Here is a 23,628-nt window from a genome sequence, read left to right as displayed (position 1 = left end):
AGTCCGAATTACCAATTCTGCGGCATCTATGTGTAGCATATGGCTGGCCTTGTCCTCTCCTGGTACTATCTTTTAGTCGGTTATTTCCACACAGACGATATTATTTGACTTGCGATATCCATTCACGATACACTGCTGCTGGCTTGCTTCCTGGTTTCCGCTACGGATGCCTGCCTTGCAACACGCAGACACTTATCATCTGGACGCATCCGACCCAACACAGAATCACATTGGAAAAAATATTTCAAGCACATCACGCCAAATTTGCATAGATGTCGAGGACCCCGTTGCAATGGCACACTGTACACCCCAATGGCTGGTATCTTGACGGAAGGCGGCGTGTCTCTGATGACGAGAATCAGAGGCTGTCCTCGCCATCTAATAACCTCTACTCGACAGGACAGCAGCCGCCACAGTTCCTCCTTCCTGAGAGCCGGGGTTTTGATCCCACGATGATCAGCCCGTCACAGCCTCGAACCACTGTTTACGAGCGACCCCGAGAAAGCGCAGCAGAGCCCGGGGTCACATTTTCTTCGGGCAGCACGAGCTCCATGGCTCAGCACTGCGTACAGCGCTCGAATCTGTTCAAAGGTGTGGACTATAGCGGGGCGCATGGCTCTTATGACCATCGTGGCTCTATAGGGTCTAGTTGGCGAGTAAATGATATGGACTCTCAGTAAACACCCTTTTTCCCTTGATTATTATCAACGATCTATTTTGATCAATCTCGTGAACTTGCTTCGGCTTGCCTTATCATTATCGTTATAACCCCATTTGGCTTCTATCTTTGCTTGAAAGCGGCCTAGGGGTCACCCGAGATCTTTATCACCTTACGAACTAATGCAGCGTGGCCAGGTATAGCAGCAGTTCCACTACCTTTCCGAGTCCAGCTCATTCAGACAATAGCATGGCCATCTACCCTCAGAATGTGCCTTTTGCAAAGCAGCAGCAACTACCACCGCCGCCTCCGCAACAGCCCCCAAAACGACATAGCTCGTCCAGCATGCCTATAGGCTTTGAGAAACTCCTCAACCATTCGCCATCTCCCCCTCCCCCTCCTCTTCCTCCGCCCAGACGGCCATCCTCATCCTCGCGTTATCGCCTCCACATCCGGCAACAGCCTCTCGCAGCCCGAGCATGCGGCGCCGGCGACAGAGACCGGCGACCCGTCGACCCGCCGCCCATCATCCAGATGCTTCTCACAGATTTTGACTCCAAATCTGACACTGACTCGGACATCTTGCAGGACCCGCGCTTCGCAGTAGGCTGCCTCCTGGTTCCTGTATCTACTTCATCTGACCTCGACGCCGAGCCGGGGCTTCGCGACGACCATCCCGCCCAGCGAGATCCAGCAGGCGGAGGCGGCGGCGGCCAAACCACACCCCTTCTCTCCGGCAAAGCGTTCGTCTCGCCTTTCTACGTCGACGCAGACCCAGACCCAGACACCGCACCTGTCCACCCATCCAGCAGCATCACCGAGTCCCTCTACAAGACCTCCACCAGCACTACAACCTCAGCCCCCTTCATCCTCCCTAACCCCAACCCACCCAGCAAGACCGAGATCCCCGCCACCTTCTACATCTTCTCCGACCTTTCCGTGCGCACGGCCGGTCTGTATCGGCTCCAGTTCCGGCTTATGAACTGGGGCTCGGTCGAGGATACTGGCAAGTCTATGCCCATCCTCGCGGAGACCTGGTCCGATCCATTTCGCGTTTTCCCGGCGAAAGACTTCCCGGGCATGCGGGACTCATCGGCGCTCACGAGGGGTTTGAAGGAGATGGGGTTTGTGGAGCTTAAAACACGCGGAAGAGGAGAGGGGAAGGGGAGGAGACCGAGATGACCTTTCTCTCTCTCACTCTCTCACACACTCTCTTCCCCTGGGAGGGAAAGGCAGAGGATAAGAAAGAGAATCAGCAGGAGCGTGTTAGAAGAGTCGATTCAAGTTGTAGATTGGAACTTTGGAATGTTTCTTTTGTTGGGATATTTGCTTGATCTTTCTTCCTTGGTTCCAGGATGGAAGGGGATCGGGGTGAAGGAAAGAAGGGATATATGCTTATGATATTATGGATGAATTGTTTTGGATATAGGGGTGTTTAGAGGATCAGGACCATGCAAATCTACACTTTTAAATTCTTTTCTTTTCTTTTGCGTTGTATGTTAGATTCTTTGAATACTATATTGTGGAGTATAGCTAGTTGGTTATAGACATTTGTCTACGATCTGTCAGGTACTTGGATGAGGTAGTATAGATCAATATGCCTAGTGTTCATATATTCAATTCTTACAGCATCAGCCAACCTTCTATATCCTTATCAACGGGTATCATAACTAACATACACAGACAACATACATATCATACATCCATTCCATCAACCGCCCTACCTAATCTAAACATCCAACACCTCCTCCGGCACGACGGGCACATAATCCTCCCTCTCCCAATTCACCCTGACCCCCCGAACCAAACCCCCCATCTCCTTCGAGCCCACCGCAAACCGAAACACCTGTTCCACCTGCTCCCGATCATGTCCATTCTCCCTCATCAGAATCGCCAACGCCAACGCCGCCTTTGGACACCCATGCCGAAACGCCAACTCGTACCACTCGATCGCTAACCCCCGATACTCATGATACGGCTGCGGGCCAAACAACCCCCCCAGGAACGTCGCCAGGGATCCACGCGTCCGCGCCGCCTGGGTCTCGCGCGCCCAGTCGCCCTCGGGATCCGTAGACTTGGTACCGCGCCGCGGGAACCGGCCCCGCGAGGTGAGGTAGTAGAAGTTGGCGAGTTTGCGACACGCGGTGGCGTGTCCCGATGTCGCGGCTTTGGCCATGTATTCTTCGTACAGAGGCAGATCGTTCTGTTCGTGCATCATCTGTCTTGCGTAGGTCACTAGTGCCTCGGGGTCCTGATACTCGACAGCTGCGGTTTTAAGCAGTTCCTGGATCTCGGATTCCGGGGCCCCCATGCGTCGCTTGAGCCAGGTATACGCAGCCCAGGGAGTATCCACAAACGGCACGGCCATGCTCCGGAACGGCGGTTGCTGGGTCTTCGAGGGATAGATAATCTCCATGACGGATTTAAGGAAGTCTTCGGCCTCGTCGTACCGCTTTTGCATGCCCAGGTACTTGGCCTGCAGGATCATGGCGCGCGGGTCGTGGTAGGAGGTGGCTAGGAGTTCGATTGATTGGAAGATCGTGCTGCGCTGGGTGCTGGAAAGGTTTGTATGGCTGGAGCCGTCGGCGAGGGCGAGGGCGCGGCCTGCAGACATGAGGGTTGGGATTATGGCGCCGGCTTGGGCGGTGGAGGAGATTATCCATTGCATGAGGGAGGGGGAGTTTCCGCCAACAACGTTGCCGATTTCGAAGACGAGGTTGGGGTCTGAGTGGAAATGGGTGTGTTAGCTGGGTATTGTTCATGTGATTGTTCATGAGCTTGTCATATCATGTCATGTCCTCTTTCTTCCTCCGGAAAGACAACAGCTACTCTCGAATTGTGTCTCGGAGAAGGGATCGGGATATAGATTCAGCCTTCTCGATCTCAAGGAAACCACTCACTAGGATCAATCAGCCGAATCGCATCCGCGGAAGGAGCCATATGCGCCGAATTCATAAGCAAAAGTTTCGCGATCCGCATGAACGTCTTCCGATCTACTTTCTCATCCACAAACCCCTCCACGATACTAAGTCGCCAGATTTTCGGCCCGATTTTCTCCAGGTGTTCAAGACGAGCCGGGATGTCGTCCAGTGCGTTCTTTACGCCGCCGCGATAGAGTCCGTCGCCGGAGAACGCGGGGTTGAGGCGCGAGCGGACATCTTCGGCTCGTCGGACGCTGGGGGAGCGAGGGGCGCCGCGGAGGAGGAGGTTTGTTGTGTGAAAGGGTCGTTTGGTGTTGGTTCGTGATGTAGATGCTGGGCCGGGTGTTGGGGATGTGGTACTGGTGGTGATGCGATTGGATCCGCGGGGGATCGGGGATCCGGATATCTTGCAGGCTAGACGAGAGTAGTGGCGGGTTTTTTTTGGGTTTCGGAAAGGATTGGAGGCCCGAGGGAGGGACATGGTGGGTTGTTTTGTGCAGCTGGGGAGAGATGGAGATTGGAAGTTTTGTGGCGGAAGAATCAAACCATGCGGAGATCCCGTGACACCGGTATAACCTCAGCGTCGCTCGACGTCTTGGTTAACTTGTGGTTCTCTGGGTGATATGGGGTCAGACTAATGAACGGATAATGTCAATTGAGCTACAGACTTGGAGGAATTCAACCCATGGCAGACCGCAGCTTACTCTTCCCCAATGCCTTCCCCTCTACAAGCTCCCCACACATCAACACATACGATTACAAGTCGAAACAGGTCTATCATGCCCCTAGATCCAAACTCTGTCCAATCAATGAGATGATAATGTACATTGGCCGCCCCTATTCCCGCTGTCCGTTTATATCATGCACAAGAGATATATCACGGAGAAAGGAAAACCTAAAACAACAGGGTAAAATAAAACATAAAAAAGGGGAAAATAAAAACACAGGTAAATGTAAAAAAAATAGTGGCGAGACAAAACTCCAGCTCGATGATATGATGATGCACAGAGAGCCCAATCACGTTCAAATCATCCCGATCCCTTTAAGTAAACCGCTCCATCTTCACCCAGACAAGAAACAGGACTTGGATCCCTGTCGATATTTCAGTCTGTTTTTATGGGTTGTTTCTTTTTTTGGTTTCCGTGTCCCTTCCTTGTTTACTCCATGACGGCCTTAGCACCGACAGCCTTGAGAGTCTCGACGATCTTCTCGGCGTCCTCCTTGGGCACAGACTCCTTCAGGACCTTGGGCACAGACTCAACGAACTTCTTGCTGTCGACGAGAGACAGGCCGAGCATGGTCTTGATCTCCTTGATGACCTTGGCCTTGGAGGCCGCGTCAATGGACTCGAGCTTCAGGTTGAAGAGGGTCTTTTCCTGAGCGGCGGGGGCAGCCTCCTCTTCTTCGACGGGGGCAGCGGCCTGTCCGGCGCCGGGGGCCATGGCGAAACCGCCAACGGGGAGATCGGGGATGTTAAGGCGGGTCTAATATCGAGAAAAGAAGACAAGTCAGTACCTCAGATAAATTGAGCTTGCAGGTTAGGTCAAAGCTAAAGCGAATTTGCAGCTTGTGAAAGCTTGCTTGCGTGCTTGTTTGTTTGCCCGCGATCCGACCATCCCGGGGTTCGAGAGAAGATTAACGGACCTTCAAGGTAGACACGAGGTCTGCCGTCTCCAACAGAGTCAATTGACTGATCTGGTCGACAATCTGGTTGATCTTGGGGTTGGCAGGAGCAGCGGCCTCCGCCTCGGTGGACTGCCATCTCCGGGTAATTGTTCGCTGAGACAGGTATGTGGAGGACGAGAGACGCAGCGAGGCGGAGGGGCGGACAATCTGTCGGCAGCAGCGAGCTGCGGTTTGCGAGGCGAGCGACATGATGGAGAGGACTGAGGCGAACCCGAGCGGCAGGGAGAAACGAAGGCGATGAGGTGGACGGGGAGAGAATGCGCTGCTGGACTTGGACGGGCAACTTCGAGCTGGACTGAAAAAGAAAGTCGAACTTTCGGCCCGGAAAATCTGGGCGGGTCACGTGACGTGTATGTCTCGTGGCGGTACCGTTACGCCAACACCCACTGTGAAATCTACGTAATTTACACTCGTATACTCTACGTTCTACCTCTATGATCATGGTCATTCCTAGATAGTTGCAATATCCAGCCTCACATTATAGACAATTCCCAAGATTATTAACGAGCACTACTACTGCTACGCTCACAAAATGTGCATTTCAAATCCCTCGAGTCAACAGGACATTTTTTCATAATCTCATGTCTCTATCCCATTCTGATTTTAAATACCCAATTGGACATAGAACATTTCTAACTAACGTAGGTCATATCATTTAATCCTCGTCCCAGTTAGGGTTGGGGCCTGGCGGCTTGGGACCACCTGCCTGTCGGGCCACGATGATCTGGTCCACGCTGAGCACCGTCCGTGCCGACTCGCTGGCCAGACGGATAGCCCAGCTCTTGGAGGCCATCAGATCGAGGATGCCTTCCTCGACCGCGTCCAGGGTGCCGGCCGTAGAGCCCTGTTCCAGGTCAACACCGGTGGTCCAGTATGGTTCCTCCTCCTCGGAGCTTCCCTCGCCCGAGGATCCTTCCGAGGCGTTGTTCGAACGCTGCTGGTGTGCTGTGTAGAGACGAGACAGGACCTCGGTGGCGTCCAGTCCGGCGGATTCGGCGAGGGTGCGAGGAATCACTTCGAAGGCCTCGGCATACTTGCGGATGGCGTGCTGGGGCAGACCGGGGGTTCGGTCGGCGAAGGCAGAGATCCTCTCCACAAGCTGGATCTCGGAAGCGCCCGCACCGGGCACAAGACGGGGATCCTTGGTGATGGCCTTGACGGCGTTGACACCGTCGTCGATGGCACGCTCAACGTCCTCCAGGTGGTTCTGGGTAGCACCACGCAAGACAATGGTGGCGGTCCGGGTCACGGTATCGGGGTCCTCCTGGCGGAAGACGGTGACACGGTCACCACCGATCTCGGTCGTCTCGACCACGTCAACGTTGCCCATCTCGTCGGGCATGGGAGCACCCAGACGAGCAAGAGGGGTGGCACCGACGACACGGCAGAGTCGGCGGAGCTCGAACTTGGAGAGGATCTTAATCACGAGGATGTTGAAACGGTTGAGGTAATGCATGGCGAGATCGCCGACGGTAGAACCGCAGACGACGACGCGGATTCCCGAGTCGTACAGTTCCTTGATGGCGGCCTCCAGACGCTCCTCCTCACCCTTCGTGAAGTCGAGCATCTCCTGGGCGTTCTTCAGGAGCACGGTACCCTTGGTCTCGGTCTGGGAGATGTCGATAGGGCAGCTGAACACACCGACCTTGGCCTTGCGGGCCTTCTTGATGGTGCCATCGGGCTCTCTGCCGAGAACCATACCCTTCACCACGCGGGACTGCTCCAGACTGCCACCCATGATCTTAACCACACGGACGTTATCGACGTTGAAGTTGACGGGGTTCTTGGGAAGGACGGCGAGAACGGCCTCGGCAACCAACGCGGCCAGGGTATCCTCCGTTCCGGACTGCTTGCTGGCGACCACCGTTCGGAGAGCCTTGCTGAGTTCCTCCGGGGAGCGAAGTTCCTGCAAACGGTCGACCTCGAGATCTGTCGTCGCAACAACCATTAGCATATCAGACCGATAGAGGGGAAGATATCGAGACAAGCATCCGGATAAAACCGTCAGGATAGCCCCTGAGCGAAACAAAGATAATTCGAAAACCCACCTTCTAATACTTTAAGGGCGAAGTTCTGTGCCTTCTCGTAGCCCTGCACGATATCACTCGTCTTCAGACCCATGCGCAGCAATTCTTCAGCCTTCTTCAACAACTCTCCGGCCAGGATGATGACCAGGTTAGTGCCGTCACCCATCTCCGCATCTTGCTGCTGACTGGCCATGACCAGCAATTTAGCAGCGGGGTGCACGACTTCCAGCTCACGCAGGATCGTAGCGGCGTCCGAAGTGAGGATCATCTTCTGCAGGTGGTTGATGACGATCTTGTTGCGGCCGTAGGGACCAAGCGACGTTTGGACGGTCTGCGAGATAGCCTGACAGGCTTCGATGTTGCGAATAACGGCACCATCTTCGGCGTCATGGCTGGAAAGTGTTGTGTGTTAGCGATTTCATGATAATTAGGAATGGGGTTGATGTGCTTGGGTCAGCATCTGCGTATGCGTCTGTTCTCCCCCTCCCCCTCAATGGCTCACGGCCGGGGACATCTGCGGGAAACATTCCACAAGTGGGCAATTCGCTTACGTCTGATAACCAGGCTTGAAAAGACCCGCCTGGGAGGGACCGGGCATAGACAATGACATGATGACGAAGAACTTCCTCTCACGTGGAACGGAAGGGGAGGCGAGGAAGATCAAAGGGCGGAAGATCAACGACGACGCTGTTCCCTGAAGCTGCTCTGGGAATTTTTGACAGAGCTTCGAGGCGGTCGCTGTTTGCTCCGTTTGCTTCGTTTACTCGGTTTGCACGCGGAGGGGCTAGGATACTTCCACATCGGGTTAGTGTGGGCTGACTCATCGCCATCATAACAAACAATCTATCCATGAATAGTTAATTGCATACTACATGGTGAAGTCACAGCAGCACAGTTACCGTCAGATGTGCATTATCTAGATTCTATAATACAAGAGGAAGGCCGTCTTCATTGGCACTCTACCCCGTCTAGTCTACCACCGATAGTTACTGGAAGCGCGTTCGAACTCGGGCACTACATCCTCGTTAGCCTTTATAGTTCACTCACAAAGATCAAACAACTCACCGAAGGTTCCAAGCACATGGCATCCGCTATCTTCATAAATGGATTCGGCTTTGTACATACTAGGTCTCGGTCAGCAGGCTCTTTCATAGAAGTCATGTCGACCAACTTACCTCATGCGAAGATTTTCCATGCGGTCGGAATTCTAGCGCTAAGTTAGTACAGCATCGAAGAAAGCAATATCTCCTAGAACAAAGCTTACCGACGGATGAGTGGACAGGAACTGGGGAGGTTGGCCTTCTGCCTTTTGCTCCATGCGGTCCCAACTAGAACAAAAAGTCAGTTTATCCATAAGAGCACTTTGGAAGTATCCTCAACTTACAGTCTAACGGCGGCTTCGGGGTTGAAACAAGCCTTCGACATGATCACTATAACACCATAAGCTATTTGTGGTCAAGGAATCGAATAAGTGGTTATATACTTAGACCTATTTCATCTGCCTCGGACTGGACAATACAAGTTAGCTTTAGTTAAATATTGCCATCTGCCGAGGGAAAGCCTGCTTACTTCCTGGGAGCGAGAGTTCGGCAAGCCATACGCAAGACTCATGAGCAACGAGGTAAGCTGGCCGGAAATATCGAACAAGAACGAGGTGACGAATGCCAGCACGAGCGAGATGCCGTTGTTGCTCATGCGCTCAGCCGGATGATGCGCGACAACATGAGCAATCTCGTGCCCCAGCACGGCTGCCAGTCCATCTTCATCCTGACAGATGGGCAGCATACCCGTGAAGACGAACACCTTGCCACTGTAACATAATTAGCCTTATATCCTGCGATATAACCTAGCGATGTCCGGTGTGGTCTTACCCAGGAAGCACGAAAGCGTTCGCCTGGTTAGGGTCGTTGATGACATGAACCTTCCATTCTGCATTTTCAATCGGCGCGGCGGGAATCAATCGTTCAAGGACACGGGTCACGTTGATACTCAGAGGATGGTTTTCGGGGAGGATGCGACCCTGCAGTTCCGACATGAGTTCCTGGTATTCTTTCTTGCCCACTTTGAGCTCCCGACTGGAGGAGATGCAGTTGAACCGTTTGCGACCGCTCATCTGGTAGGTTGTTAGTATCACGTAGCACACTGCATCGTAGCTGCAGCCACTGGGTGTATATGGCGACACACCTCCACTGTCTCTATGTTGTAGACATAGAAAAGGCCTCCGGCAAGTCCAACTATCACATAGTGATGCGGCTGGGCGCGACTCAGCAACTGGATGAACAGCGGCGCGTTGTTGAACCGCTTGTAGTTTTGTCCACCATTGTTGAAAGACTGACGACCGGAAGTAGAGAAGGGCTGGGAGCGGAAGGTCCAGAAAGGCGATCGAGATTGTGTTGTCCACGATCGCGAGGAATTGGAGAAGCGGGATGATCGCGTTGTTATCTGCGGAGATGGGACGGACGGGATGCGCTGGGCTCGGAGCGAGAGGTTCGGGGCTGTAGCTGGCGCAGAGCCACGGAAGAGGATCTGAGTTATCCGTGAGCGAAACATGACGACGACTTTGGCATGCCAGGCACGCGAAATGCCAGCACGAAATGAGGCGGTGATTTCGTATGACGGAGGAAATGAAACATCATCATGAATCCACTGCCATTGATTCGCCGGTGGAGCGCCTCCACATGTGACTATTGAGGCCTCAGGCAGCAACCACCAGGGCATCTATACCGTCCCATTGCGATGTAGATTACGACTTGCCTAAATTTTGAACACTCAAGCCTCTTCTGAGGAATATTTATGCCTCTCTATGTCATCATCTTTGCTACGATGACCCCAGATCTTGTAGTCTTGTAGCTCTCTGTTATTTCATACGGAGATATATTTAGTCCAGACATACTAACGGACTCAGCAAAAGAAATACAATTGCCATTTTTGTCACTAAAGCGAGACAAACCCTGAAGACTCATGATAATTCTATATAGCACCATGGTCTTGCAATGTCTTGATAGTCCAGATCTGTAGACTAATTAGTATAGATATCATATATCGGCCGGGAGCTCACATACTATTCATAGCGCCAGTGGAAGGAAGGCAGCAGAAGAAAACCCTTATGCTTATATTCAAAGACAGACATCCAAAAGTTGAGGCACATCCGAATGACGTTGGTTCGATTTATACAAGAGAGTGTTATACACGGAAGCCTCCTATCTGCTCTTAATGAAGCCCGTGGCACAGAGACAACCGCTGGCTTCTACCACACATGACAAGAAACTGCCAGCCCTTACTTTCTCATGTGGAACAAAAGAGCCAGACAGTACTCAACCCTAGAGTTCCTTGACTACCCCAATGAAACAGTAAGTATGTAGTGTAGTATGAGCAACGTCACCACTCAGCCGCACGCAACTCCAAATGCCTGCTTGATTGATTGGAGATCAAGGATCCAGACGCAAGGGAGACCTGCGAATCTGCCGCATGTACAGTAAGTCAGTAAGAAAGTGATGACAGACATCCATTCACATGTACAGCAACACGCGTACAGCCCACGCCAGGCACTGTAGAAAGAACGCCTTTCCAGGGTCCACTCTAAGCGCCCATCTCATCTATCCTCAACAGGCAAGTTATCCTTGATAATAATAGCCATTATTGGTACCTACTTACCCACCCGACTGGCAGTCCTCATGGCTCGAGACTGAGGCTCCACAAGAAACAGACGTATGCACGCGATGGAACCAACAGCGTCACGCCTGCCAGGACAATGAAGACCGGCGATTAACTCTGAACCAGTGATCGATCGACGCCATCCAAGTCGTGAAATAGGCTATTCTAGAAACTTTCGGCCTAGGTGATTGGGCAGGAAATTTCCTTCGAGACGGTTATTTTGGGAACAGATCTGGAGTCAAAATTCTAACTTAGTATCGAACTTAACTGGGGCTTAAGGCTCGATGTAGCCGCCGTTAGGATCTACGAGACGCCGGACGTGATGGCCAATGGGATGGGGGGATTATCCACACGCTGAACGTGATGTTCTTCATTCTAGGTACTATCTAAAGTAGCCGAGTACTGCTAACTAGGCGCCGTGGGTGATGATGTCGTGAGATGTTGGTTCCTGTCAAGGTTTTGAGCGTGGAAGCCCAGTACTTCCAGGGTGCCATGCATGCGTGCATTAGAGCGAGGCAGACTTTCCAGGTCTTGACACCACTACAACCAGGAGGCTAGGAGGTGGGATAGGATGCCATGTCATGTTCACAAGGTGTCACGGTGTGCTGATTGCTCCCAACACTTTTCCATGCAGAGAAGTCGCACACGGCAGGACGGGATACAGACATTTCATCGTCGGCTAGAAAAGACCTGAGCGGTCTGTTACACTGACCGGATTGATTGAACATTATTGCAACATATGACAAACATTGGCAGCCTAGTTAACTAGTCTAGTGTAGGTACCAAAGTCAGACAAATGTACAATACAAATTGTAGAAATTAGCTGCATGGTCAACAGGCTAAGAAGTGATGAACTACGGTGTATGGCAAAGCAGTCTCGCAGGGCAGCAACCCCGCTTGTCCCAATATACTGAGGCCATTGAGCTTTAATTTTGGTTTTCGGAAATTTACGACGCAATGAGATCAGGATGCTATTAATAAAAATGATCTTAATTTGTCCAGTCGATAATTCCCCTTATCGCGGTAATTAAGCATGAAGCGTGCTCGACAAGGTCCGGAGCCGTGTGCTTCCCCAACCGAGCGACAGCAAGGACAATGCAGTGAGAGACTGAAGCAGGTACCTGGTACATGCACATCCGGGCTAAGTACATGAGGAGAATTTAGTCTGCATTGCAATATCGCAATTGGCAAGGTTGACGGAGTACAGAGTTCGGAACACTGCGGAGAATAAAACCAGACTGCACACACCACACGGTAAAAAAGAGCCAAAAAAAGAGCAAATGCCCAAGCTCGGACCCCACTCGACAAGCAAGTATGACGATATGGGTTGACCTTCCCAAGAACGGAAGCAAGAAACGAAGAACAGGCGCAACGCTCAGTTCCTAGCGGCAGCGGTGGATGTACCCGGTACATCCAAGTCACAACTTGGCTTGTGCGCCGTTCAGGGTTTCTGCAGATTGACCATACATTGGGGACCGACGATTGGCCGATCAATGGACACTAAATGCTAGTATGCAGCTGCAGGAATGTGACGAGGAACGGCAGAAGCGTTGTGATCACTTTCCGGCGTCGTCACATCGACTGCCGGCGCCCACGAAATGCGGTCTGCGCGGAGCGTCTTGAGACTGCTGGATAGTGTTGCAGGAGGGTAAAATTTTGATTCTCGAATCTGCTTTGTTCTTGAGTTTCTATCTGGTCTGGTTCGGACACAATAAAGCGTGCATCTACCCGTGAATCATTGATTGTTCTTCTCTTTTCATCCGACGATGTCTACCGCGGGAAAATGCGAAAGTGACCCGATGTGACTCGAGGATCGAGGCTGCAGAAGTGCGATCATGGGAACGGCGAGGAGGAGCGGTCCATGCACGTTGAGCAGGAACGAAAAGCCATTAATTGGCGCCGAATGCAGAGATAATTATGGAAGGCGACAATAATAGTAATGACCCGAATGAGGGGAAACGGGGAGAATTGGGAGCTCATTGACTGCTCATTGACGGAGGGCCAGCGGCTAAAAGAGCCAAAATTAACTGCTCTTTCAGACTCTCGCGGAGCTACTGTAAGTTGCTCTAAAGTGCTGTCAGCCTGTCACCTCGTTAGCGCCGTGCGATCACATCTTGGCCAAAGTTTCCCAACCCGCACGGTTGGCTGCGGGTTTTCCGCTCTGCACGACACGAGAATTGATGACCGCCAGTCAATGTGTCCAAGGGGAAGCTTGGCTCGACTCCACTCGGCGCTCGTGCTTTCTTTCTCCCTCTTTCACTGTCCCTCTCGCATTCTCTCGCATTCTCGCACTTCCTCTGCCCCTCCCCGCAATTGCTTCGTCCTGCATTCGTTGGATTGGGCCCTGGCTAAACCAGCCGGCTTGACCCTGGTCCGGTGGTACTTCGGCCATGTACCACCCCCGCCATCCACAGCCCATGAGGGACTTCCCTCCTCGTACGATCATGTTGGCTGCCAGGAAGCCAGAGGTGGTTGGCTACTCATTCCAAATTCAGATTAAATGTAGTAACATGCACTAATTTGACCGTGGACCATGCTGGCATCCATTGGTTGCTGCAGGGTTTGGCTATCAAACCCTGGGATACTGGTGCCAGTCCCCAGCCCCCAGCCAGAAATGTGCTGAACACAACATGATGGGATTATAGGCGTTTTCGAAACCCCAGTGTACTCATCTACACAATACTCCCAGGAGGGGAAGTCCCTGGCAAGAAAATCTGTCAACCTGGAGGTCTATCAAGGTAGTCACGGTTGCGCACGTGAAGAGCGGATGATCCAGGAAGCCCTAAAAAAGAACAACAAGAAAGCCAAAGACGAAAGCCAAAAGCCAAAAAAGCCTGCATGCCGGCCAGTAGCACGAATCCCACTTAATTCAGGGATGCTGGAGGGTGGCAGTTACTATTTGCGATAGATCCAACTCCAATCAATCTCCCAGTCGCACGGTGGTCACCAATCACTCGTCTGGATGCCGTGCATGGGCGCCAAAATCCTCCAAAATTAGCCCGGCTTTGGCTCCAGAGTCGAGCTAGCGAGAGCAGGCCCCTGTCCGTGCATGATCTTCCTGCGATCTGCCCTCTCATCCCATCTCCCCGCCAATCTTCGCTGCCCACCCGCTGCTGGCTCTCGGCTATCTGGAATTCCAAAATAGAAACATGGCCTGCTTGTCTGTCATGAACTCGGGTTTTAAAGCTTCGTGCATCCCGCCGTTCCTCCATGTGTCTTGGATCGTTGTCTCTCCTACACGAGTTCTCCCCGTCGCCTCGTCGTCCCGTTGCAACCGCGCCTTTCGTTCTCTTATACCTAATTAGATAGCAAAGGCTGCTGGTTCAGCTTTGCCCTTAATTAATACGCTCCTCCCTCTGATTGTCTCCATTGCGCAAGCACCTCGACCGTCAATTGTATTCTATCAGACTACCTATCCGAATCACATCAGCCCGTTATCAATCAATATGCCGGCCTCCGCAAAGAAGAAGTCGACCCCCAGCAGCGATGCGCTCACTAAGTTGGCTTCCGCCGATTCGCAGCCTTCGTCGTCCAGTGAAAGTACCCCCGCAGCTACGGAGAAGACTGCAGCCAAGTTACACAAGAGATCTCGCTCTGGTATGTCTCAATCATGTCTTAGATAGACATGAATTCAATTGGAACCCCCTCCTTAACCTCTCCTGCCTTTAGGCTGCTTCACATGCCGTCTTCGCCGAAAGAAGTGTGACGAGAAACATCCCTCCTGCGGCGCCTGCAACAACCTCAACGTGAAATGTGAATACAAGCGCCCTATCTGGTGGGGAAACGCCGAGCAAAGAAAGATCCAGAAGGAGCGGATTAAGAACAAGATCAAACAGACTAAGATGAATGAGCGCAATGGGTCCCTGACCGGTAGGATCGGATTCCCAAACCATCCCTCGTTCTTGCCGTCCCCTAACCAGCCCGTGGATCACGCAGTCGACGCCTCAGGTCACAGTCGCGGCCTGGCCGTGACATCCCCGACGTCGCCCGAGTTCGAATTTGGTCGGCCCGTCTTCCCAGACCAGTATGATATCTTCGCCTCTCATCTGCCCACGCCCGCCATGAACCAGTCGCTCTACGCCTCGTATCCGACCCCGTTCGAGATCGACGTCAAGACCGAGCGACAGACATACATCAATGAGATGCCTCTGCAACACAACGCGGTCAGCTCCACGTTCAGCAATTTCGCCCCGCCTCAGCTCAATGCGCCTTTGCCGCCGTTCCAATGCGAGGAGTGGTTTCAGGACGAATGCTTCCCTCAGGTCGCTCCGGCACTTCCGGGGATTGACCCGGCCCTGTGCGAGCAGAGTATCGAGCAAACGTATGCCATGCTGCAAGCGAATATTCCCGTCAGCGATCACGATCGACCGCTGCTGGACCACTTCATCCACAACGTTCTGCGCATCATCTTCCCCGTCCTGGAGGCTCACCAACGCGGACACATTCGGGCTCAAGCCATCCTTCAAGCCCTTGAGACGAACAAGTGCTACCTACACTGTTGTCTCAGTGTCTCGGCTATCCACCTCAAGACCACTGAGGGGATCGTCAGCGAGCAGATTGACCATGACATTATGCGCCACCGATTTGAAGCGGTTTCTCAGCTGTGTCTGGCGCTTGGGGAGGACACCAAGCACGAGGAGATCCTGGACGCGACCCTCGCCATGATTTTCTTCCACTGCTCTGTTGGACCGGCCGACGACTACCTGCCCGACATCCCCTGGTTCGACCATTTCCAGGCCGCCACGAACCTGGTCCACCGACTGGGTCTTCCCACCGCCGGCCCGACAAGCGGAAACCCGTACATGCTCCCGCCCTTCAACATGACGCTCACCTCGTGGATCGACATCCTGGGCTCGACCATGCACGGCCGAACCCCCGAATTCGCCCACATGTACCGATCCAAGCACCTGAGCGGGGCGTCCTCGGGTCTGCGCGAACTCATGGGCTGCGACGACCGAGTAATGTACCTCATCTCCGAGATTGCCTGCCTGGACGCACTGAAGAACGAAGGCCGCATCGATGAAATGTCCGTCTGCTCGCACGTCTCGGCCCTGGGCCGCCAATTGGAATACACCGAACCCATGAATCAAACGATCGAGAGTCCCTGGTCGCCATCGGGAACCCTCCGACCAGACGTTCTGACCAAGAACATGACCGCTGTCTACCGCATCGCCGCCCGCATCTACCTCTGCAGCCTGGTCCCCGGATTCGACCGCAGTCAACCCAGCAACCTGAACCTCGTCGCGGCCGCCGCCAACACCATCGAATGCATCCCGTCCGGACCGGAGGGGTTCGACCGCTCGCTCGTCTGGCCGCTGCTCATCACCGGCGCGTACTCCTCGCCGGGCAGCCACTTCCGCACGCTCCTGGCCGAGCGTGCCGTTGCTCTGGGAGACACGGCCGACCTCGGCAGCTTCGGCCGCATGTACCGACTCCTGCAGGAAGTCTGGCGGGTCAGCGACAATGCAGCCGAGCCGTTGTACGGCGTCGAGGAGTGCTCGTCCTCTTCATCGCCTAACTCCGTGAAGATCGAGGATTCCGACTCTCCTCCACAGGACACCAACGACACCGAATGGGTTCTGAAAGAAGTTAGGCCGCCGCCCGTGCACTGGCGCGACGTCATGCAGCAGAATGGGTGGGACTATTTACTCCTGTGATTCTGGCTTGCTTTTTTTTTTTTGTTTACCGCATTGAACACCCATGCGATTGAGTCTCATGGATTTCGCGTTTTTCTTTTTGCATTTCTAGATCCCTTGAAGGGACTGTCCAAGCAGGCTTGAACAGATAACGACTCCATCTTGGAGATGACCAAGACCAATTCCAACGCTCAGTCAAAGGGTATGGGAAACATGGTGCAACCAGCCGACAAGATCCGAATACGCAGCTGGCCCTTCGTCATTCGAGAACCAGACTAACACAGCTGGTTTCGTAAAAAGCTCGTTCTACCATGTTCGCCTTTTCAGAGAAAAGTCCCATCTCCGCCTACGACCCTCGGCTGTGTCCTGAATCTAGCCAGGGCCCAAGGAAGTGCACCGATCGAATTTGTCTTGGGAGCACCATCTCAACTTCCATTCTTTTTACATATTATTTACCATTCTACTCATTTTTTATGATCTTCATTTCTTTTCCTCTTCCCTGCCAGCCAGGAAAGAGACACATTACGGAACGGCACGGCAACACAATGCAATGTATTACGACGGACCCGGAGGAGCGATGACTGCGAAAAGGGCGCAGGAAGAGCAATACCCCCCTCCATCACCTTACCTCATCCCTATCTCGCCTCTCACACTTTGATATCATGGAGTCAGTGGCGTCGTTGGTGTTTGTTTTGCTTTTTCTGTGTCATATGCCTCTTTTGGGAGTGTCATATCACCATGAAACTTACATGTTGCATTTTCTTTTGGGTTTTTGTTTAAGTTGGTGTTGTTTGATGGTTGCGATGTGATGTTCATGATTGATGGGTGCGTTCTTGCGTTTCGCGTTTTGTTCAGAGAGAAAAAAGAAAAGAAAAGAATACTGGTTACTGTTGATGTTGCTGCTGATGTTGTGTTTATGATTATGGTTATGGATGTGGTCGTTGTGTTTCTGTTGTATGTTGTCTGTTGTCGGTTCTCTGCTCTGCTCCTTTGTAGCTGTGACTTTTGTTCCATTCTCTCACTGCCTATACTATACCCATCGAGCTTAGAACAATGAAGAGGTTGTGTGTGTGTTTGTATACTCTATCCGGGTCTTGAATATCTCGTAGTATCTTGGATTAGGTATTGGCTAGGGTGGTTCTTCTCTCCTCTTCTATTTCCCCCTCCTTTTTTTTCCCTCTAGAATTGAGCTATTGAATTAAAAGAATTTTTTATTTGAACAGCTAACTATGACGCTTATTCAAGAAACGAATCTTCCCCAGTTTCTTTTCAATTGAATCCTCGCATGTAGTGTGCTCACTATTGCTCTATAGCTCCCTATACTGCCTTCCCTTCGAACCAGCTGGTCTATCTAGTATGTCCCCCGACATGACCGGTCAGGTATTGTATAGATAATGCTAACAGACAGGCATCCAGCACGGAGAATAAATTCGTAGTTGGAGCAGGGGAAAAGAATCACAATGTATCTCTAATATTCTGTAGATATTCTTGATGGGAAAACACCAAAACGGCGATATCAATTGATGCCTGAAGTAAATTGGACTTTTGATTTTAGCTGATCGATGGATGTATGGAGGTATTTCTAGGGTATCTACTGTTTACACTGAATCCTGTTGGGAATAGACAAGGCTACAAACATGCTCGGGGCTTTGGATTCTTCGGTGTCGTAATTACCATAGAATGAGTGTTTAAAGACCTAGCTAGATATTAAGGGGACTGGAATATCTTTGCTGGTATAGACTGGTAGGGGGAATGGGAGTGATTCTTTGAGGATATTGTTTAATCGGCTTATGCAATGTTAGACCAAGACATTGTGGAAACTGTATTGTAGCCAGAGAGGTATAGACCCCAGTGGAAGGAAGACACGAAAATATCAGAGGAGAAGGTCGTTGAATGAGTCACTGAATCCAATACCATTCTGCCTGCAGTCCTCATGGAAGATACGCAAAAAGAATTGTCGAAACCCAGCGGGTGTAAATTCTCGAAAGATGAGCTGGTGGTTTGGTTTCACGCCCTGAAAACTTCCCTTCAGAGCAGCATGGGGGAGGTTGTGGTGTCGGGGAGATATGCTATGAGATGGTACTCTTACGAGGAATTAGAGAGTGGATGGGGAATGCTAATTGTCGGGTCTGAATTTTGGTTGAATTGACGGCCGGCTAAATAAATACAAATCAACAATCGCTAATAAAAGATACATCCCTAAGCCTTGAGTTATCGATTCCCTTGTGTCGAACAATTCCCACCGTTGAGACTGGTGGACCTAATCCTCTAAATCCTCCAAATCCTCAACTTGAGCGAAAGATATCTTTCCACGTGCCAAGCTATCGTAATCATCTCCCATCACACTCTTTTCTAGGGACTGCTCCTTAGCACGCACAATATCCATTTGATATTCTTCATCAAGATTGATGCAGATGAAAAGATCTTTCAGCAGGCCCCGCAAGCAGGTCATTGGCCGTACAACCCAATCAAAGGAGTTCAAATCGATGGATTCTATATTAGCCATTTGTTCGAAACATTTGGTCAGAGTCAGGTCCACAGTCAACACGCCAGCAGGAACAGCTTGGGCGATGTAGTCAAGCGATTTGACCCAGTCGTGTCTTGCCTGGTCAGCTGGATAAAATGTAATAAGATTGTCTTTTTGAATGAAATCCCAACGAATGTAACGGAGAAATTGAAAGGCGTACGGTGGGAAGCTGCGCAGGAATGTCGACTTCTGTACGCTCCATTCTGCACAGGGAGGCGAGAGGTCTGGCCGATAAAGAACTTGAAATTTGTTCCGCGAGTAGAAGACGGGGATGATGAGTTGGCGCATGGTCTTGCTGACGAGAAACAGAATGTGTGGGGCTCGCCAGCACGGGGTAACCGTACTAAATGCCGTACGTTCTGCTGGGCAATAATGTCCTATTTCGTCCTCATTGTTGGCGTCCATGCCCATGGTTTTTAGACAGGACATGGACACAAATCGGTTGAGACAGTGGATGTACATAAAGAAGTCGTCAAACGTAAGAAGGTCGGAGAGATCCAAGATGTGAAGCTGTAGCTCGACAGGTAGATCGAAGAAGCGGAAAGGTGCTGGGGAAGGTGGACGACAGAGCTGAAGTCGAGTCTTTTGCCGGATCATTGTCATAATCATCTGTTGAATATCCGGATTCCAGCCAGAGCCGAGACGAATAGACAAATCTTTCAACCGGGGTAACTTGTGAAGAGGTTCTAAAAAGGCCGCGGCGGTCTCTTTGGTCCTCGCATCGCAGTCCAACTGAAGTGTTAACTGATCTTCGTTTTTGATGTGCGTTGCCAACCATTCACAGGCACGTAACCAGTCGCGAAAGGGCTCATTGTCCGTCCTCGAGCTACTATTTTCCTTGAGACCGCCGGATTCCGTATCGCCAGATGAAGATTCATATTCAATGAAGTAGCCGATAGAAATTGTTCGAAATGCTCTCATCACCTGAGGGCTGAGGCCCATCAGAATTGGTAAACTAGGGTTTTTCGGGTCATTGTCGTATAGAATGACATTTTCACCATAAAAAAAGGACCGAGCATCCTCAGACACCGCTCGCGAGACGTAGAACAGCTGATTTGGAAAGAGATCGTCGAAATTGGCTGATTCAGCTTCGTCGTAGAATATTTTTTTCTTGAAGCACCATTCTCCCGCCACATTGTAGTTCGGAATCAGATCGGGGTCCAGGAGGAGGTCGAGTTCAATGTAGATTCTCTGTCTGGCATTGTGGGGAAGACGGAGAAAGAAAGGCACATTGGAGTCGGCCATGATTGTCATGATAGGTGTATGTCCGATGAGATCATCAGGCCGCCAAGAGAGCTAAAATTAGAAGCTCCCCTCTCTCGAGAGGATAATCAGAGAGCGTTATGAGAGATGCCAGAAGTGAAGGGATCCTCCATCAATTCCAGACCTTCCCCCGCCCGTCCCAAACCCCGTGATCCCTCCAGCCCTCGCTTTCTTTCTTTCATTCACTTCCGCCGATGTCTTTCCTTCACTCTCCTCTCAGGTTGGGAGACTGACCCGTATCCATGCATCACTCATCTGGCCTATTTTTATCTCACCTTTAACTTTCTCACCAACCACTGACCCTCTGTCTTACTCACCACTTCCCCTGCCCCTCCTGGGAGATAAAAAAAATGTCCCAGTCTCTTCCTCCGCCGTTCACTCCGGATAGTGAATTTGCTGCCCTGGAGACACCCCGCGCTCCGGCTGGGAGTCTCTCTGTCACCGCTTTGGCCCGTTTCGAGTTTGAGGCAGGAAAAGCGAATGATGGAACCAAAATTCTAATGATTGAATGGGAGGATGATGACCTCGCCCGCTGCGCTTCATCTCCTGTCACCGCCACCTCATCCTCAACGGTAGTTGAAACAAAGCCAGAAGCAGAGACCACGATAGATACGACGAATACAACGACAGAAACGACAGAGAACGACCAAATCAAGAAACGAACAGGCGGACTATGGCACGTCTCCTGGGAAAACAAAACGGCTGTGCTGCCCGCCTCCGAGCAAACCAATGATCACACCCGTCGTATCTACTTCCTTCTTCCGCCCAACGTGACCATCCCGCCTGTCGTGACTCTAGCCTACGAGCCTGCCCCGGCAGGTCAGCAACCTAATGACTATGGCACCGCAGCGTCCGAAATGCTGCAGCTCAATCCGCTACCGGCGATCTTCCCTCCAGAACTGGGAGCGGACGGTCGTTCCGCTGGCAAAAAGGGTGTCTTGCACACGATATGGGCGAAGAAGAGATTGCAGGTGCTTGAGCGCGAGATCCACGAGGAATGTCAAAGCAATGTCGAGGGGATTGCGCTACAGATGGCGCTGCAGGAGAAGGAGTGGATCGAGATGAACTTTGGAGTCGGGGGCACACAGGCGGCGGCGGAGGCCGTGCGCAATCGGGTGAACTCCCACGATGCGTCGTATCCGATGGGACCAGCGACGCCGGTCTCGCCGACTACTGGAGGACGGTTGGGTGAGAAGCTGAAGGGGTTGAAGTTGCAGACTGGGGCTGGGGGGAGGAAAAAGGAGTTTACATCGTCGCCGTTGACTTCTGAGGGTATGTATCTCCATGCTGACGAGAGATGAGTTGCCGTTGAGCTAATGACATGGGAAAGTAGGAATGTGCCAATCTTCATCGGCTCACCTTCTGTCGCCGCTCTCTCCCGACATCGCGGTGTCTTCGTTCAACTCTTTTCATGGAATTCAGCGACCTGAACCGGCGCCGGCAGCTGCACCGGCTCCTGTGCCACCCTCCGTGCCTGCTCTCTTAGACCCGGTGAAGACTGTCGCCCATTACCCGCCCGAATCCCTACAAGCGCAACAAAGCACGCAGGACGGCAGCAGTGGATTCGCGCCCATGGGCACTATTGCACACACATCGGGCGCCGACTCGGGTGAGGAGCTCTTCGCCAAGGCGTTGAGTCCACGCACGCCGGATCTTCCTCGGAGTCCGTTCTCCTTTGCGCCGGAGACGTTGTTGGAACAGAGAATGTGAGAGTGCAAGTTGCTATATCCCGGAAAGAAGGAGAGTATATGAAGTTAGCGATATGATGCGTTATAATTTTTCTGTGCTTGAAGCATGATATCCCTGCAGTATTGAATTACTTGACTTAACTTGATGGTATGAACTGAGAGCCGGCGGCCAGCGATTGAAAATTAGCAGAACCCATGAACGACCAGACCAAGAATGGAAACACAATATGAAAAGTGAAATAGAAAGGCCAATCTTTCATCCCAACTGATCCAAACAACGAGCAACCTACAATATACATATTCACACACTACAGTGTATCCCAAACCACTCCCCAACTCGACCCAAACCAAACCCTCAGCCGATTTGCATGTTACCAAAAATAACCTCCCTACTGTAGCCGCCCTTCCAAAAATAAAAATACATTAGTCGTACGGACACCACTACGAAATCCAGTCTAGATCTCCCCCCTCGAAGTCGATGTGATCACAAAGCCCTAGCTGCAGGGCCACACCCCGCCACCCAACCACTGACCCTCCTGGCGCTTCCATCCCGTGGCCTCTCATCAAGCATTCCCGCCTACAGCCCCTACCCTCTCATGCTGCATCATTAGCCCCGGAGCTAATTAAGCGTGGCGCATTAGAAGGACTCGGAGAGGGTGGGAAAGACATGGGATTGGATGATGTGGAAGCGCCCGCCGCTGTCGCCGGCGCCAAGCTTGAGAGGAGGGGGTTTGGTGGGAGATTATTTTTGGAAAGGTGATGAGGGGTAGAGACCTACTGGGTATTTTAAGGTGGGTGGAGTTGACGCGCGCGTTGTTTCTGGTCTATGGTGGACTTGTTGACTTGGTTGGGTGGGAGAGTTGACTCGCTGTGTGTGATGAACATACGTTTCCCGAGTCTGTTCTTGGTCTCATTGTTTAATTTCCCAGACATGTCTAGTGCGTGCTGTGCACCTTCTACTCATAAGGTAGAATATCATCGAATCCAACACCTCCAACCTACCTCAATCCCACTCCAAGATCCAAAAATAGATCCCTAACCGCCCCTCTACCCCGTCCCACGCCATAGGTACACCGTAAGTATCACACACCCCACCTCTCTATCACAACTTTATCTCCCGCCGAACGACACCGGGCAAAGGATTGGATATCAAAAGCTGAAAGCAAGTTCCCCCTTCCACACGTCATCCGTCCCCGGGCCCCATAGTGCTCCACAGCGCTCCACGGAGTCCAATCAGTCGGACATGACTCCACGGGGATCTCCACTCCCCGGTGGATCGTGGCCGGAAGGATACTAGCGCCGGCGCTTAATTGCAGCTGCCACGCTTGCCTGGGTCGGGGCTATTGGTCTGGACTGGGGCGCTGGACGTGATGGTTGGAATGTTGTTTATTATACGGAGGGGTTTGGGGTAGTACAGAAAAGAAAAGTCTACCTGGTAGAGGTGTTTACTGATACCATCACATACTAGCATTGTTGCTCACAGACAGGAAACAAATCACGACTAAACCAACCCCAATCAAAGCATGAAAAGACCCATCTTACCAAATTACCCCCATCGAATCGCCCAT

The 23,628-nt window shown here is 51.9% G+C and overlaps 7 protein-coding genes across 7 annotated transcripts; 3 read left to right on the top strand and 4 right to left on the bottom strand.

The window, feature by feature from the left end:
* Positions 1 to 272: 272 nt before the first annotated feature.
* KD926_011493 (velvet factor family protein) lies at positions 273 to 1,840 on the top strand (the record flags this gene model as incomplete). The annotated part of the gene is made up of 2 exons (XM_053103780.1): positions 273 to 583; positions 856 to 1,840. 2 exons carry the CDS (start codon positions 273 to 275, stop codon positions 1,838 to 1,840), a joined length of 1,296 nt encoding a protein of 431 aa, XP_052952862.1.
* Positions 1,841 to 2,387: 547 nt separating this feature from the next.
* Positions 2,388 to 4,060, bottom strand: KD926_011492 (uncharacterized protein; the record flags this gene model as incomplete). The annotated part of the gene is made up of 2 exons (XM_053103779.1): positions 2,388 to 3,382; positions 3,559 to 4,060. The coding sequence occupies 2 exons, from the start codon at positions 4,058 to 4,060 to the stop codon at positions 2,388 to 2,390; spliced, it is 1,497 nt and encodes a 498-aa protein (XP_052952861.1).
* A 676-nt stretch (positions 4,061 to 4,736) lies between these two features.
* Positions 4,737 to 5,454, bottom strand: KD926_011491 (mitochondrial 54S ribosomal protein bL12m; the record flags this gene model as incomplete). The annotated part of the gene is made up of 2 exons (XM_053103778.1): positions 4,737 to 5,063; positions 5,224 to 5,454. 2 exons carry the CDS (start codon positions 5,452 to 5,454, stop codon positions 4,737 to 4,739), a joined length of 558 nt encoding a protein of 185 aa, XP_052952860.1.
* Positions 5,455 to 5,920: 466 nt separating this feature from the next.
* KD926_011490 (M48 family metallopeptidase) lies at positions 5,921 to 10,010 on the bottom strand (the record flags this gene model as incomplete). Its single annotated transcript, XM_053103777.1, has 11 exons — positions 5,921 to 7,194; positions 7,314 to 7,684; positions 7,844 to 8,030; positions 8,340 to 8,416; positions 8,468 to 8,499; positions 8,557 to 8,620; positions 8,677 to 8,722; positions 8,776 to 8,800; positions 8,862 to 9,102; positions 9,164 to 9,405; positions 9,477 to 10,010. 11 exons carry the CDS (start codon positions 10,008 to 10,010, stop codon positions 5,921 to 5,923), a joined length of 3,093 nt encoding a protein of 1,030 aa, XP_052952859.1.
* Positions 10,011 to 14,392: 4,382 nt separating this feature from the next.
* Positions 14,393 to 16,603, top strand: KD926_011489 (Zn(II)2Cys6 transcription factor; the record flags this gene model as incomplete). The annotated part of the gene is made up of 2 exons (XM_053103776.1): positions 14,393 to 14,543; positions 14,616 to 16,603. The coding sequence occupies 2 exons, from the start codon at positions 14,393 to 14,395 to the stop codon at positions 16,601 to 16,603; spliced, it is 2,139 nt and encodes a 712-aa protein (XP_052952858.1).
* Positions 16,604 to 18,842: 2,239 nt separating this feature from the next.
* On the bottom strand, positions 18,843 to 20,354 carry KD926_011488 (uncharacterized protein; the record flags this gene model as incomplete). Its single annotated transcript, XM_053103775.1, has 1 exon — positions 18,843 to 20,354. The coding sequence occupies one exon, from the start codon at positions 20,352 to 20,354 to the stop codon at positions 18,843 to 18,845; it is 1,512 nt and encodes a 503-aa protein (XP_052952857.1).
* A 368-nt stretch (positions 20,355 to 20,722) lies between these two features.
* On the top strand, positions 20,723 to 22,082 carry KD926_011487 (uncharacterized protein; the record flags this gene model as incomplete). The annotated part of the gene is made up of 2 exons (XM_053103774.1): positions 20,723 to 21,644; positions 21,706 to 22,082. The coding sequence occupies 2 exons, from the start codon at positions 20,723 to 20,725 to the stop codon at positions 22,080 to 22,082; spliced, it is 1,299 nt and encodes a 432-aa protein (XP_052952856.1).
* Positions 22,083 to 23,628: the final 1,546 nt, after the last annotated feature.

This window comes from Aspergillus affinis, assembly GCF_023601865.1.
Source record: "Aspergillus affinis strain CMG 70 chromosome Unknown NODE_97_length_141424_cov_85_845664, whole genome shotgun sequence".
Lineage (NCBI taxonomy): Eukaryota > Fungi > Ascomycota > Eurotiomycetes > Eurotiales > Aspergillaceae > Aspergillus > Aspergillus affinis.
The sequence above is the reverse complement of the archived record's forward strand: the minus strand, read 5'-3'. Positions and strand labels throughout refer to the sequence as shown.